This window comes from Dermacentor albipictus, chromosome 6 (genome assembly GCF_038994185.2).
Source record: "Dermacentor albipictus isolate Rhodes 1998 colony chromosome 6, USDA_Dalb.pri_finalv2, whole genome shotgun sequence".
Classification (NCBI taxonomy): domain Eukaryota; kingdom Metazoa; phylum Arthropoda; class Arachnida; order Ixodida; family Ixodidae; genus Dermacentor; species Dermacentor albipictus.
This window is the reverse complement of record NC_091826.1, coordinates 99,778,917-99,795,504: the sequence shown is the minus strand read 5'-3', so window position 1 is coordinate 99,795,504 and position 16,588 is coordinate 99,778,917. Positions and strand designations below refer to the sequence as shown.

General features: G+C 42.3%; 1 protein-coding gene across 6 annotated transcripts in view; it reads right to left on the bottom strand.

Moving 5' to 3' along the window:
- The window catches only part of LOC135913649 (calcium-activated chloride channel regulator 1-like), a 248,513-nt gene that overhangs the window by 213,726 nt on the left and 18,199 nt on the right, over positions 1 to 16,588 (bottom strand). For all 6 annotated transcript variants that reach the window (XM_070541096.1, XM_070541095.1, XM_070541094.1 and 3 more), the window contains 3 exons: positions 15,459 to 15,756; positions 4,494 to 4,603; positions 2,329 to 2,502 (listed from right to left, as the gene is read on the bottom strand). In XM_070541096.1, the coding sequence (XP_070397197.1) occupies positions 2,329 to 2,502; positions 4,494 to 4,603; positions 15,459 to 15,756 (582 nt within the window). The remainder of the gene's footprint in view (positions 1 to 2,328; positions 2,503 to 4,493; positions 4,604 to 15,458; positions 15,757 to 16,588) is intronic.

Here is a 16,588-nt window from a genome sequence, read left to right as displayed (position 1 = left end):
ACAGTGAAGAAATTTTATAATAACCGGCCTAGACTTCCCATGATATTTACGGCCAAGCCTATGAAGTCTTTCAATACCTGTAGGCGTTATACCTATCTTCTTCCATCTTCTATCCGGGTGATTGTACAGCTTTTTAGTATGAATATCGAAGACCTGTATTAGTCCTTGCCGCATGACGGGTTGCTAAATTCGGTAAATGAGTGCATTAATGAACAAGTGCAAGAGTCGGCTTTTATTGACAGATGCGGTGTGTCCACGGGAGCTTTTCTAGAAATTCTTTCAATGTACTTGAAGTCAACGCTGATTGGGTGGAGCGATAGCGTTTTTCTGCAGAAATCAGGCATTTGCATTGGCTCAAAGGTTGCCCCTATTATTAGCAACATTTACCTGAGTAAGGTTGACAACTGCTTAGAGAAAGCCTTAGGTGATAGCGTTATCAAGATATTTCGTTACATTGATGATTACCTGATTTTCTACAATAGGGAAGAATTAGACTCTGCTGCTACCTCAGTAAGTGACCAATTTAAACTTTATGGGGGAGGATTAAAGTTTCCCAAGGAATCACCTCAGCGACGCGTAATTCAGTTTCTTGACATTTCCTTGATCTTCGAACAAAATCATGTTTGTTGGCAGTACTCCCCGAGATCTTCGAAGCCGTTGCTAAACTTTCAATCCAAGCATTCTAAATTAGTAAAAAACGGAATTGCCATGTCGTGCCTTAAGTCTTGCCTCACAAGATTTTGCATGCACAAAATGAGCGCCAGTTTTAATGCGCAGGTCCAGCGCCTATTAGAAGCAGGTTATCCTAGTGTAGCGGTGGCCACTGTAGCTGAGCGCCTAAAGAAGTCGGTTTCGAGAGGGACGGACGTAATTACAGAAAGCAGTAATCGCAAAAAAGAGAGTAGTGGGTATTCCGTATATTCATTCAGTGTCGCACAGGCTTAAAAACGTTGCTAGTATATATGATGTTAATGTTGCTTTCACTGCTCCCAATAAGCTAGGTAAGATATGCGCTGCCGTACAGAATAAAAAGGAGCGGGTTAAAGGCAAAAACGAACAGATATTTGTCCAGTGAAGCACAATCAGAATAACAGTTTTACTGAATGTCGTATGGGTGTGGTTTATCAAATTCCCCTTAGCTGTGGCCAGTTCTACGTAGGGCAAACGGGACGGTGTATCAATCAGAGGCCAATGGAGCATAAAAGGTCGCTAACCGGTGGATCGCCTTCTAATCTTTCGCTATATTGCGGAGATTGTAACTGCAAGCCAGAGTTAGATTAATGCGCGATATTGTACAGGCATAAGAATGAAGATACGCGTCCTATGGTAGAGGCATGGCATATCTATAATGGTCGAAGTGCGTGCGTGAGTAAGCCTTCGATTACTTTACATAAAGAAGAGATTAAGTGCCTTAACAGTTATCTCTCACGTAGACCAGCACGTGTACCCGATTGACATGTGGTGTTACCATTCCTGAGCATGCGCAGATGAGTTTTGTGTCTTTCATTTTTTCGCCTCTGTGCTCCCTTCAGTTGATAGTCGGCGTTCGTGGTGTCAACGTCTCTACTCTTGTGTCCTGTCTGCACGCCTCACTTCTATTTTGCATAATGAATCCTTACCAACTAGCTCAGCTTTCTGTCGTTCTAAGCTTCATTTCTAGCACTCTGAGCCCTGTTCATTGTTCCCCTACTTATCTGCACAATCCTGCTTCGTTAGCGTCCTTAATTGCGACATGTATGTTCCGCGCTAGAAGCATGTCGTGGTTTAGTCGTAATCGTGTCGTCCCATTGGAAGTTCAAATGATGTGCGGCTTTCTTCAACCATCAACTGGGCATGCCAGGAGGATTGGAGCTATTCTTTCCGCTGAATCATAGCGCTAAGTTAGGTACTACCAGGAGTGTCTAAGGGTTCGTTGCGCGGCCCTGGGAGACGGTCACCTTTAGAACCGCCCTTACAACGATTGGAATAAGTTAGCCATGCAACATGCGGACTTCCTATGGAGGATACAACTTCAGGAGCTTCAACAAAGTAAGAGGAAACATCTTTCTAATAATTCACCGTCAAATAATGTGCTGGTTCTTGGAGACGCCATCGTAAGTGATAACCATAGAAGAACCCTTGCTTTAGGCCCTAAGCACTGTCTTAAGCTTAACGAAAAATCGGTTGAAGTTTTAAGCTTACCGCGCTGCATAACCAGGTTACAGATTACAGGTTTCGCCTTTTGCTGCTGCGTCCACGAGGAAAACAATGCTTTAATAAGCTTTTTAACCATCATTGGCGCTGTAATTAAGAGGTCATACACGATAAAAGTAACTTCAAAAAACTTACGTTGTCGAGGCGCGGTCGGAACATGAGCGATGATTCAATGGGGTCTTGTTCTGGTTGAGTTATCGTGACCAGGCACTTTTCGGTGGCATAACAGCCGTCGTGATACTCGCAAATGTTAGGATTAAGAATAGCATGGACAATTTTATCAGAGCACGAGTTCCAGCGTACAATTTTCTGCAAGTAAAAGGAGGATGTTATGCCGGCATATTTTAAATCAGACATATTTTAAATATCCATGGGCCTGTAAACGAATTTATGCATTGCAGCTATGCGAAAAAAATTAATCATGTGGGACAGTCTTATAAAATATTTTTTTTGCTTCTGTTGCATATAGAACCAGGTAATGACAGGAATTACAAAATAAGATTTCTGAAACAAATACATGACCCTTTATAGGTTTACTGGAGGTTTAGTGCGTAAAAATGGGCGTTATAATATAATATTGTGCAGTGTATAGTGGTTGCGTCACGTAATATGTGCCAATATTTTACATCGTATCGTTGGTGTAAGCCAGAAATAGCGTATAATTACGAATATATTTACTAAGAATATTTTGAACACTTGTTAGGGTCGAGTTTCTAGTCGCAAATGTTTAAGATCCGTGAAGAAACAAGTAACCTAGTGTCTGGAGGAATTTAGCTCTTATTCAAAAGTTAACTTCGTTTTAGAGCTTCGAAAAAAGCATAAGGGATATGAAAAATACATGGTTAATGTGTTGTAGTTACAGGGCAGTGTATCCGGGCTGGTGTAGGAGGAAATGTATGCGCTCATTGGCTGAAAGTGGATTCAAAATGGGGCGATCGAATTATTTACAATTATGGCGGGGGAATCCCATGTTGACAACGAGAATGTTTACATGCCTGCATATCGCTAACACTGCACCTTAAGGATGAACGTTTTAGAGCGGTTCTGGTAGCTTACGCAGCGTAGCCCAGCTAGTTAGGTGCCCTAATTTGCTTCGTTATCCTAGATTTGTTAACTTGCGACATTTCCCCACCCTTCCCCACGTTCACAACTTGGCCGTTGATCGCAAGTAGACAAGCTTTCTTCTTAATCCCTCCGCCTCTCGCTCTCTTTCTCTGCTTGTCATCCTTCAGCGACATGCGGACTTTAACTAATTGGACACATGATTGAAAGCGCTGTTATTGAAAGGCAAGAGTGCAGAGACATCACATAGCAAATGGCGTAAACCATCTCGCTGAGTAGCCTGTATGAAGGGCGTTCTTCCTTTTTGTTCATTTTTGGCGTTGTGGAAGACGGGGGTGAGGGCGCGTGGTCAACCGGTCACCTCAGATTGAGAACGCTGCTTAGCAGAAAAAAGCCCATAACGTCGCGTGGCCTTCAAACTGACATTTAGAATAGCTTGTCGATTGCTCCGCTCACTGTACTAACGCATTCGCATTGCAGCGATTAAATATAGGAAACCGTTGTCAAGCTTGGCATACGCGCGGCAAGACAAGTATGTCTGCAATACTGTACTAAAGACTGTAAGAACAATGGTCACTTAGCAGAAATTGGCAAAAAGAAGGGAAGAAAGGGACAAGGTGAAAGTGAGTCTTACTGAGTTAGGTTTCTGCTAAAGGTGGCGCTAATAAGAGTTTTTAAAGTGGTCACCTTGTCCCTTTCTCTATGAATTTTTGTCGATTTGCTCTAAGTGGTCATAGTTCCTATAGTCCGTAGTACAATATGAACCGAGTACCCAAGTAACAAGTGTTACTAGGTCTGCCACTTTTCCCTTGCTCCACGAATAACTGGAATGGAGCATAAAACACTATCGCTGAGACAGAAATAAACACTACGCCGTGCCGTAGCAAGCTCCGCAAGACCATGCGTGGCAGCGAAATGGTGGCTGCGAGGATTGATTTGCGCACTTTTTTGCATGCTTCGCCAGCAACTGCTGTGGAGAATTCGAGGTCATGGATCTGTATGCATGACAGCAAGCCTGCAGATTTAGTGGGCGATGAATGCCAAACACCAAACATTTGTCAGAGGGACCGTGAAATGGCGTCAACGAATGATCTGGCTCCACTACACGGACTTATTAAGAGGTAATTCTATATACTTGATTGGGTCGCCTGCTTCCTTCCCTATACTGAATATTCAAGCTCACCTAATATAGAAGTAATACAATGCGCTTACAAACAAATCAAATGCTGGGTACCCACCTTATTGCAACAAGGGCAGTAGGACAGAGGGTACTTCTTGTGTCCCAAGCGCCCGTACTCATAAAACACGCCATACCGGAAACGGGCCCACTCATTCAGGAAGGCGTAGGCTGAAATGCAAAAGAATTCTAGTAAACAGTATTTACCAGATGCGGCTTTGAGAGGGGGGATTTTTAAACGGAGTAGGCAGTCAGCGCAATTGCGGTGAGCGCGTGACCACAGCTGCATTTTCCAACTAACAGATTCATTTTTCCATACAACACGTAACCATTTGATTAAAACAAGGGATACTCTGATTTGAACGGTCAAAACCATATGCTGTAGTTATACTCCTACGAATTCTGCAACAAACATGTCCACTCATTCTCATGGTTTCAATATGCAAGTGCACACATGTGGTTATTGTGGAGATGTCCATTTTGCCTGCGCATAATGAGCTAAATTGTATGGCAACAATGTAGCTACGCGAAAGAAAAATGCAGATATGATGAACTTGTTTGATTTATGGACTGCTGCGTGTTTTAAACGCACAAAAATACGCAAAAAACAAGCACAAACCATGGCATAACATGTTGATTTTTATTAGCTAATGATGGCTTTGCAAAGAGTTATCGAATAGCAAATACGTTCACTATGAACTTCTGTATTTTTACGCATTCATTAGCTGTCTTGTGGAACTGTTGGGGGCACTTATCTGTACTTCTGGTTCTATAATTAAATTCTCTGGAATCGCCCTTTGGTTTCTAGATAACTAGGGTATTTGGACTTCGCCTATGAAATTCGTATTTCATTAAAAGGCGTCATGTGGTACGTCTTTACCCTATTTACGAAGCACTGATACAGGTACCGAAAAAATCTCTTACCGAACATAGGTTTTCTCTATACTGCACATTTGCTTTATAAAAATGCTTGCGGTTTCCTTCATTCAGAATTCAAGGCTGATCACAACAACCGCCATGCACTTCCAAGAACGAGACATGATAAATTACCATCATCACTTTAGCCTTAAACTACATCCCGCATGGACACCGTGCTTCTTGCACTGAAGCACTACATTTTCTATTAACCCCAGCATTCTCCCGCCCTGCGTTTTTTGTATGTCCCTAGAGCCCACTGGTAGCGCAATAAGTGGCGCCAGCCATGCGCTCTGCGTATCGCATTGTAATCACCGAGCGGTGTGCATTGTAAGCAGCGTCGTTGCCGGCCCGGACTTCACGAATGCGATACCTTGAAAAAGCAGCTACCAAATCGCCTTGGAAATAAGCAAATACACGCAGAAATATTTTAAGAGAAACGTGTCATGGCACCTTCCTTTTTGCAATCTGGCAAGCAAATTACATTTCTGCGTTTAGTTCGGTCCTGCGATAAACCTTCCGTTCGACCGACCTCAGCCACCATTTTTATGTCTAATGCTATGTTCAGACTACGTTCGTAAGGCGCCGATTTTTCGTAACATACGTAAGCGGAAGCGCAACAAGCGTAGGCGTCTAGTTCAGACTGCGAACGTAAAGGTACCAACGTGCGCAATTCTCGCAAAAATCGTGGGTGAGAGTGTTAAAGGGTCGGCAACATTTGCAACTGTTATGTTACGACCGTTGCTACACAGCCAATGATCGATAAGCTTTCGTCTTTCAACAACCGGTGACGACACTTCCGTCCTTCCGTCTGCAGACAGCTCCGGGCGCGGGAAGTGCCATTCCGCATTTCCGTGTGCACGATTGGCTCTGTTCGTGAAAATTTTTGCAGTGCGCCTTGCGAGACTGTTTTCAGTTCATCTGGTTTATCCGCTGAGGAAATCGATGGCCGCACATGCGTGCTCCGAACATCGATGAGTGGTCTCACTAGGTTTTCAAAGAAGCGGAGCTGCTGGGGCGACATACGCATGATGTTATAAAACATCGCAGCCTCACCAACTCGGAGCTTGGCGATAAGGTTGTGAAAATCGCCGTCCACGGCCCTGTCGAGAAATACTTGCCGCACCCAAACCCTTCTGCGTCGCCTTCGTCGTCTTGGGCGATTGAATACATGACTATAAGTTTGTTTTGAGCGTGAATTTCTTCGATCTCGGCCAGCGCTCGCATGTTGGCAGGAGCCATATTGGACCGCTGGTGACGTCGATTCTGCAGCTCCAAATTTGATTGGCCTGTTGTAAAAGCCGTAATTTAAGCAGCAGTAAATGTGAACAAAGGTGCCGGCTTAACTGCCGTAACGTTTTTTACAGCCGTTAGGTTCGATACGCCAAAAGAGCTGTTACACGCGTTACGACCGTAGTGTGAACATAGCATAACATGCATATTATGACCCTCGTGATGTGGTATACTTTCAACGCAGGAAAAATGAAAAACCAAAAGTTCTGAGCCTAAGAAATCGATTGGAAAATATCACCTCCTGTACTTCCACTGTAATACCCTCCATTAGGGGCATCACAAGTCTTATGCAGACATTTCGAGAGGAGCGCCTCTAGCCAGATGACAGAGTATTTGGCAACATCGCATGCGCTGCAGCAAATATGGTGATTGTATCCGTCTACTCCACCCCTGCAGTGGAGAAGTGCAACCAGTCTGCTTTTCTCAGTATTTCTGTATATAAACCGTCAACTAAAGGCCCTATCCACCAGTCGAGCTCTTTCGTTGGAATTTACAGCTCGGCATTCGTTGACGAATGTCTCATCATGAATGCCTGAGGCATCGGCATCCATCTTCTCTCTGCGACCCACATGGCACCCTGCACACTATTATCAAAGCCTAAAGCTGTATCTTTGTACCTGTGGTGACACGAATTTTTATGAAATGTCCGGATATATTGACTTTCTCGGGCGCTCGGAAAACCAATCGCGTTTTTCCTGTCTTTAAATCCAACCACAAAACCATATTCACAAACTATCAAGCCATTTCTTTCTCCAACTTCCAAGTGTTGTACATTGTTGTCAGGTGTAAGTAGTGTCCTCCTTCCCAAGTAGCATGATTTTACTTTCTGGCCGTTGTACTAACACAAATCTTGTCATCTTTATTGCGCACATTTCTTCCCCCATCACGCGAAGGGAGCGAGGTGATGCTTGTGTACTGCGGCCTTAACGAAATCGTAGGCGTAGTCTATCTTCCCCTACTGTTTTAGAACCTGGTTGTAACTCTACTACGCATATAATGCCTTAATAGGTCATGCTTTTTGAGTGTCAATGATTAGTCTTCTTTTTTCTATTCAGCATGTAGTGGCGTCTCGGAAGGTTCGGTGTCTGCTGCTCTTAAGTTTCATCAGTAAAGTTCCGTCAGCAATACAGAAGTCCTCATTCCTTCTTTACACTGAACATATTAATATACTTAAGAATATAGACAATATTGATCACTTTTGTGCTCTGCAGTTTGACCCATGCTCATGCTTTAAATAGAGCTAGTTATATGAGCAAACTTTAATTTCTTTGAAAACCAGATTTTGGCATGTTCGCTTGGATGAAAGCGAATGAAAGAGAGGAACGATTCTACGTCTTCACATTACGCGTGATTCGAAGACGTGCAATGTCCCCCCCTGCGGAAGGTATTTTATCTTCCACTTTCATGGCCATTAATTTATCATTTGTTTATTTCGACTAGTAAATACAAGTTATTTCCCTATTTTGTCCTTGGTGTCATTGTTTGTTCGATTCTCATGACAAGTTCGGAACTACTAACGTTTTTTCCTGCAGGTTCCACCGAAGACTACCAAGGAACATAAACCTCTCCACGCTAATGCGTCTATCATCAGACACTCGCCCTTCCAAGGAATGGAAAGTGCATGCAACTGGCACTTTCTCCATCTTCATATCGTTCAAGGCTTGTTGTTTGCATTCTGTGACGTGCTTCAGACTTATTCGTGAGTCTTGTTTCCAGTAACGCTCGTTTCCTGCTATCTCACTTTCTCCCTCCTTTCGCACATGTTTACGGTCTCCGAATTGCGTGTCGTTGCGATATTGGTACTCATTGGGTACCTTTTTATGAAGCTTAATTTTTTCTAATAGTGTTCTCTTAACTTTTCCTTGTGACAGTACATTGGTGCCCTTTCTTTTTCTGTGCACCTCAACTATGCCCAGAGTGCTGTCCCTAGGCGTATTACATAAATGATTATCTGGTTCTTCTTCTTCCAATTATTATTATTATTATTATTATTATTATTATTATTATTATTATTATTATTATTATTATTATTATTAAAAATTGCGAATATTTTTGGTGCCACGGCGTAAAATGTCACATTAGGCGAAAAACCTGATGGCGCCCGTCAGAGCGAAACGGGACCGCTCGTGACGTTGTCTCGCGTTTGCTGGCATGGGCCAACGGGACACCTGCGGCGACAGTAGCATGCCAGATGCTGCCGCAGGGCAGAGGGCATCGCCACAACGCCACGTCAGTAACGCGCCTTGACGAAGCAAATGCGGCGACGCGACATCTCGGGTGTCATGTGGCGTTCATTGCTTCTCATTAAATCTTCCAAGTGATCCCGTCTACAGCGAACATGCTAACGTAGAAACTGGAAAAAACTGTACAAAGAATTAACCGGGACAAAAATTAATTCCAAAACTCGATAATATACGTTGCAGCAAAAAGTATTACTTGCCCTATAAAACCCGAAGGACCACTGAACGGCGTTATATTGGGCTTTAACGCTGTCCTATCAACGACTAATAAGAAATGCTTAGGGGTCCTTGGATCTCCCGATCTCCGGAGCCTACACCTGTCCTGTGCACTGCCTCAAAACTGTTCTAACATCTACTGCATTCGCTGCTTTATGTTAGTTCTAACAACACTTTAATAGATGAACAGCACGGCTTTGTATCAGGATAATCCACCACACAATTTTGGGAATATTCGTTATCCACGCTTGCACTATGGTACGTGTCGTGCCAAAAAGACGCTCCTTACTTGGACTTAACTTAAGCATTTGGTATAGTTCGTCATGAGCTCCTCATTTCAAAGCTCACTCAAATGGACATACCTTCTTTTATCACTCTCCTGTTATCTAATTACTCAAGCAATCGATCGTGATTCGTTTGCATTAATAGACAAAGCTCTTTTGCTAAAAGGCCACTACTGGAATTCTCGAATGATCCATTCCTTATCCTCTTTTCTTTCTAGTGTTTGTAAATATCACTTCGTCAGCAATTGGAAACTCAAGAATTCGTTACCGATACAGGCGAACTGTCAATTTAACCAAATATTCCCACAACGTCGAGGTGCACGGCGCCTCTTTCGCCTGGCGTTGTGTGTGTTTTTCTGAAGTTTCTCGTTTGTGACGTGGACTCGAGCTGTTTCATCGAAGTGGAAAGGGTCCTCGCTGGCGATTAATATATCATGATCGGCCTCTAGGATTCCAGCGACGAAACCCAGGAAATTATTGGGCTGTGTGTGCAAGAGTCCGGCATGTCGAGTGACCTGCTAGGTTTCAAAGCCTCGCAAACGATGAGGAAGGTTAATAACGGATGTGTGTGTTCGTTGCGAGCATCCGAAAGGTGCAACCACCCGCTGCTGGTGTTGCTGCGCTGCTACGGGAGCGATGCCTGACTGCTTTCCACCTTCACATCAGCAACTCCACGCTGCGATTCGTGTTGCATTATATCACACAGCATCCTAGAATGAAGAGGCCGTAGCATCTGTCTTGCCTTCAGAAACTAAATGTGGATGTTAAAGCAGTGATAGAACGAGGCAGAAAACTGTCAAGTTTTCGCAGGAGTTTTCGCCAGAGCGTCATGGGATGGAAAGAAATGACGGTTCAGGTCCTGAGTCTGATGTTCACAGTACGCAAAGTTCGAGGTAATGTCCAGGCATGAGAAAACAGTAGACACCCGCTGCCCGTAGGGATTCTCAAACCCCGGGGAAAGTTGAGAAGCAAATAACCAATGGAACCAAGCTGCGTTTTTTCCAACAGGTTTCTCACGATTTTCGAGGGCTTCCTATTGAGCAGTGTCACCTATATTATATTCATGACTCGAAAATGAATCGAAGCAGTCGTAATTGAATCTAGGTCTACGCGCAGAGTTTCAAAGCAGCGTAGCTGCGCTGGCGCCAGGTCCTAAACTCGAAATCGCCTACGTGCGCTGCTTGGAGTGGGTTATAAAATTCATGCACGCAAATAAACTCAAAACTCAGCATACTGAATGAAAAAACAACATATTCTGCTTACCCGCTAAACTAAAGCATCCTATCAGAACGGTACGTCACCTCGCGGCTTAAGATATGTCACTATGAACATACGCCCTTCCGATCTAATTATCGTTCCTACTACCAGCGCCTGCGGACAAATGTACATTAGCAAGTATATGCCTGCTGCTGAATACATTATAGTAACACTAATTTAGGGGAAGAAAACAATACTCACGAAACTCAATGCAGCTTAAGCCTACATCAGTAATTTATTAAAGTGTCTGTCTAAAGAAAGTACACTCTGCTATTTGAAACAACCGCAGCATACTTGTACTACCTAAAAAAAAAGCAGTGGCCTACTCTACGGAAATGAAGTCCTCCAAATGAAGTGTTCCGAAAAAAAGAAACTGCGTAGTATAGGTTGTATTTGCCCAGTGCGTAAGATTCTTATCCAAGTTGGTCTCGGATGCGCGTCACCTGCCTCTTTAAAAATAGAACGAAATTATACGTCACTGCCTTTCCACCACTGTGACACGCACAAAGGTACACAGCAAAAAGTTTTCGACATCCGCCTTCTTTTTCTTTCTTTGTCGGGCTTTTTCGTGGCGGTATCAAGACATCTGGAGGCGCTACAATGTGACAACCTGAGCCTGAACTTAGATGGGCTCTACTAACTGCTCTGCTTCTTCAATTAGAACTGCTGCAGAGACGTCAACTACTATTAAATGCTTCCAAAACTATGGCATTAAGTTATATATACGCGGTTAAGACACCATGTGCAATTTCCATACATGTTTCGTGGGCTCCAGTGCCCAGAGAGGATGAAAGGAAAACTCGTCGTGCGCACTTTAACAAAGCGTTCAACTTCTCCTCACAAGTTAAGCATGCGAAACCGCGGGCCTTTCACGCTCTAGGTGTTGCTTGTCGTATATCGTATGACTCCCACTCCCCATTTGCTTTCCTGAAATTGTATTCCATTATGTGCCTTCTACTACTATAATGTAGCTGTGAAGTTTCCGAGAGAACCTGCAAATGAAATTCGAACCTCAATTTAGGCATCGAAAATGAGCTGATGTCTATTCTAGAGCGCCACTTTTCCCGTTATCGTGGCCATAGTCCAGCCCGGTCATATATATCTCAAATCAACCCGAAAATCACGACGTATTAACTGAGGCCCCCTGTTACTATACAAAGAACTCCCTGCAAGTATACATGGCCCAAAGCTGCTTGTCTGTGTGCATAATTCTCGGCCTCAAAAAACTATATATATATATATATATATATATATATATATATATATATATATATATATATATATATATATATATATATATATATATATATATATATATATATATATAAGGCAGCATTCTGCGTTTTGTGCGTCGCCTCGCTCCATTATAGTGTAGTGATAGTGTAAAGGCGTAGTGATAATTTTCCCTGTATTCAGATAGTTAGCAGTTCATTTCATTTGTGTGTATGTAGATAATCGTGTTGTATCGTTATGTCGCTTTTACGTGCACCTGCGTACTTTGCGTTTCCCTATTTGTGCTTTGCTACCTCCCTGTATTTCGTCTACGACATTTGTCTTTGTGTATTTTGTCTCGAGAAACATTTTTAAGCACACCCGTACGCAAGCTCCGTAGCTCTCCTTTGGCTCAATAATAAACATGATTTATTATCATTGCTAATATTATTATTAACGACACTCAACTGTTCACGGGATAGCCATTATAACGGTCATTTTCATGATTTTCATCGTTCTTTTCCGAGATTTGCGATGTAGCGTCACAGATTGACGTACTCTTCAACGTTCCTTTATTTTCCTTTGTACTCCCGCTCGTATCGGTAAACAAGCAGACCTGTGAAACACTGTTCAGCCAGCCTGAGTTTTTCTTTCAGCAGAATAACGGTGCTGAGTTCATTAAAGCAAAATTTTGATGCTCGGGTCAAAGTTTCACCTTTGTAAGCAATATTATTCGCAGTCTCCATTATTACTGGGAACAGTTTAGATTCCTGGCTGAGTCTCCAACTGCCTTTGTAGATGTTTCTTTAATAAGAGTAATCAATGTTTCCTAGGCTAGCCATGATATTTCACCTCGCATGACTTTTCCGCAAATTTTGTTATACGAAATGGGCGTTGTGGCAGAAGTTTTGTGCAGTTCCTTCTGGTTATGCCTTCTTTGTACATGCTGAATGTATGGCTATAAAAGGTTGTAAGAGATCATTTCGCATGCGCATCTTACTTATTCATGGACCACCCTCATGCAGCATTTCAAGTTTTCTTGCAGAGCTTGAGAAAACATGCGGCAATGGTGCTCAGTGGACCAATTGTTCGGTCAGCGACTTATCATCGGCATTTTACGCCCGGAAAAGGTACCTTTGATTATCCACGTTGCCGTTTGAAGACTAGAACGTACAAGTGGAGCTCCAACCAGAGCGGAATTATAGCGTATACTGCAGTCCTGCTTAGAACACATAGCGGTCAGAGCCTGCAACTATTCAATTAGGTCATGTAGTATTCTGCAAAGTTTAGCTGACCACCACCTTGTAGCATGGCGTCTTGTATTACCGGACGCGTCTGGAACGCCTTAGATCGTAACTACATGTGGACGATGCAAATACATTCTCTATAGAGTTAAGCAATTTTTGCTTGAAAATCTTATTGTTTCATTTGACTCGACATCCTTAACCAAAGAACATTCGTCAAGTGAAGTGCGTAAAAGCTTCTCTACACAACGGCAAAAATTTGAATTGCGTGACATACGCTTAGTAGCTGCACCGATAAGTAATGGTCACGGCTGGATGAACACGAAAATTATAGCTGTGATTTCGTATCGAGATGCCTTGTGGAAACTGCAGAACATGCTACAACCAAGAGCTATGATTTGAATATAAGTCTGCAAGCAATGAAATTGTGACTCTTATGTGGGGTGCAAAACGCCCGTATTTTTTAAAATAAATTCTAGCAGTTTTCAAACAGTGTAAGCCAAACTAGGTCTTTCGTAAGTCATCTCAGAGGAGTGAGTTTCCGATAACGGTCTCTTTTCGACTCCTTTCAGCAATATCCCACAGCAAATAGCGCGTGCTTTAAAGAAGGACTTTGTAAGAGCGTCCCAAAGAGCTTTCTCTCTATTCCCACACACTGGGTCGTTAACGCAATTCACATCTGCGTCAGAATTTCTTCCGAGAATTAGGAAGTGTCATCTGGAAGATTTTTTTTTCACTTTCCGTCTTAACAAGCCTCCTTGATATGATGGAATACTATCGTTACACATCACCCCAAATAATTTGAATGCACAGTCAGATATTATTCCGGAATACCTGAAGACTACAGCTGTTATACCACTACACCAGTCAAGGAAGAAGGGCAAGTTTGAGAACAGTTGGCCAATTTCTTTCTTACCAGTTATTGCTCAGATCTTAAAAAATTTCTCTTCCCGGCTATGTCTTCTTTTCTTAACAAATTTTATATCTTGACTTATGGAGAGTTTGGTTTTGTTTGTGGGCGCCGTAGTGTCGCACTGCTTGACGAATTTCCAGACGATCGATCCTGGGCATTCAATCAGAGCATGTTCGCACGTGCCCTCTTCTTAGATGTTGCGAAAGAGTTTGACAAACCGAAGCTCGAAATCGTGTTAAGTGAACTATTTCAAGAGATTTCGTAGGCGCTTTTACAACTTTCTCCAAAATTAATTGAGCAACCGATTTGAACTTGTCTTTACCGACGATAAGGGCGTTTTCAGTTTTAAGTGTTAGCTGAATGCTAGTGTTTCTCAGGGATTATTTATATCGAAACTGTTGTTTAACGTATTTGTTGTGACATCCCTATGGTTATTTTTAAATGTTCGGCGTTCCGGCATTCTGATCACAGTGTGGTACTGGCAAAATATCTTTCTTATACAATGTCCACTAAAATGTTACAAAATGACGTGTACATTACGATGCTTTGCTTCACTAATGGTATTGTTATCAGTGCTCAAAAACCAAAACTGGGTTGTTTTCGCTGTCCACTTACGATTACTGTGATTTTTTATTACTTCAAAACTGAAGTCAGTTGCTTGGCTGTTGTTTAATATCAAACTTTAGCGCCCTGTCAGCGAAAAACATTATTCTACATACATTGCGTTACAATGCATTGAGGTACGGCGTTACAATCTTCGGTTCCTGTGGGATCGTTGGAGATAAAAGGTATAGAGTGTTAGAGAAAGTATAATTACAAATATTGCTAGAATTCTGCAATAGTAACAGCTGCAAATATGTTAGGTAAGCTGGGTCTACCGAGCTTTCAATTTTTGCTAATAGAAACATTTGTAAAACATTTTTCGGCTTCCGTTTTCAACAAAAAATAAAAAAAATACCGCCACAAGGAAGCTTCCAGAACACGTCTGGTATGTCGTTTCTGGTTCATGAAATCTTTAACGTGGATTCGAAAAGCACGCTCACGGAATTATTTAAGCAGTTATAGTGAAATTAACTTCAAGAACACTTTGAAGCAGTAAATATTACTATGCCAATTTTTTTCTTTATGAAAATTAACCAATTAAAATCTTGTCCTTTTCAATTTCGTGTCATTTATGTTTTTAGTTGCTCTCCGTGTCTCGTTGATGTCTGTACTTCATTTGTGGTATATATCTTGTTCCTATGCATCGTCCTGCAAGGCAACAAATTCTTAGACGGCCTTTGCATGTTATTGTGGCTTTTTGGTGGCTATAAACGTTATTATTATCATTATTATTATTAGTAGTAGTAGTAGTAGTACTACTCGTAGTAGTAGTAGTCATCGTAGTAGTAGTCTATTATATTATTACTATGACGTTGTTGTTGTTCGAAAGTGGATAGAAAAGTGCCGTACTTGCGTGGTTAAGGGCCTTCTTTGTTTTGTTCAGCTCAGCCAGAACGTCGGGTGAAACACGAATGAAGTCGCCGCGTTGCCCACACCTTTTTCTTAGGTGTGTACTGAAGGACTCTTCTTTGTGGCCGCTCTTTGAAGCTTCAACACGGACATCACTCTTTGAGAACAACCATTTAGGTTCGCTTCGAGCTGTCATCCTCTGCGGCCACGTTTTCGGTAACTCCACAATGACTTGCTTGATAAAAACCAGGCCACCAGTGGCGTTGTGCAGGAGCTCCGAGGATGATTGTAGGAGAGCCTGCATTTTTCAACACAGCGTACTTTTCTGGCAAGCAGCAAATGATTTTTGTGATTTCACGACCGCTTATGGGTACATCCACCACAGATTTTACATTCATGAAAGAACAGCCTGAAGGTATAACAGCTGCAAGACATTTTTGTAAATTCCACTATTTGCTTGAAGTCAGAAGTACAACTTCAAATTGACATCAACCTAAGGTGAGTGGAGTGCCTCGCATTGGAAGCTCACGCGAATACTAAAGGTAAATTCGCACAGGGTGTTATAATGCCTGGAAAGTTATTGAAGTCCCGAAGTTCAGAGCAAAATTCATTTCAATGAACGACTCAAGAACATGAAATAAATGGGTTGCGAGACTGTCCATGTATTTTTATAGCAAATTGTTATTGCTGCACAGTGGAGGAAAACAGGAAACGAAGCTTACCAGCACGTATGCGAGCGTTAGATAAGCAACTTGGCACCAAAGAAGGTTAACCACAAATTCAAAAATACTGACACAGTGTTTTCGATGTGGCGACAATGCAAAAGAAACCAGCTACAATTACCTAATTAGGGGTTAAAACAAAATAACGAAGAAAACAACCTAAGATAATTAAAAGTGAGGCTCTCTACTTTTAGAAGCGAGTTCAATGATGCCTTAGAACGCGTAGTTAGGAAATGACTTACACTATATTTAGAAAAATGATGGAACACATTTTACAAGAATGGAAAGACATCTACCCGCTAGTCGATTTATACTCAGGTAGCCTCCTTAAAGCCTCTGGGTTCCCTGATAGAAATGGCAAAGTAAACATGCCCGTAACAGAGCTTTGCAAATACCGGTCGAAGGTTT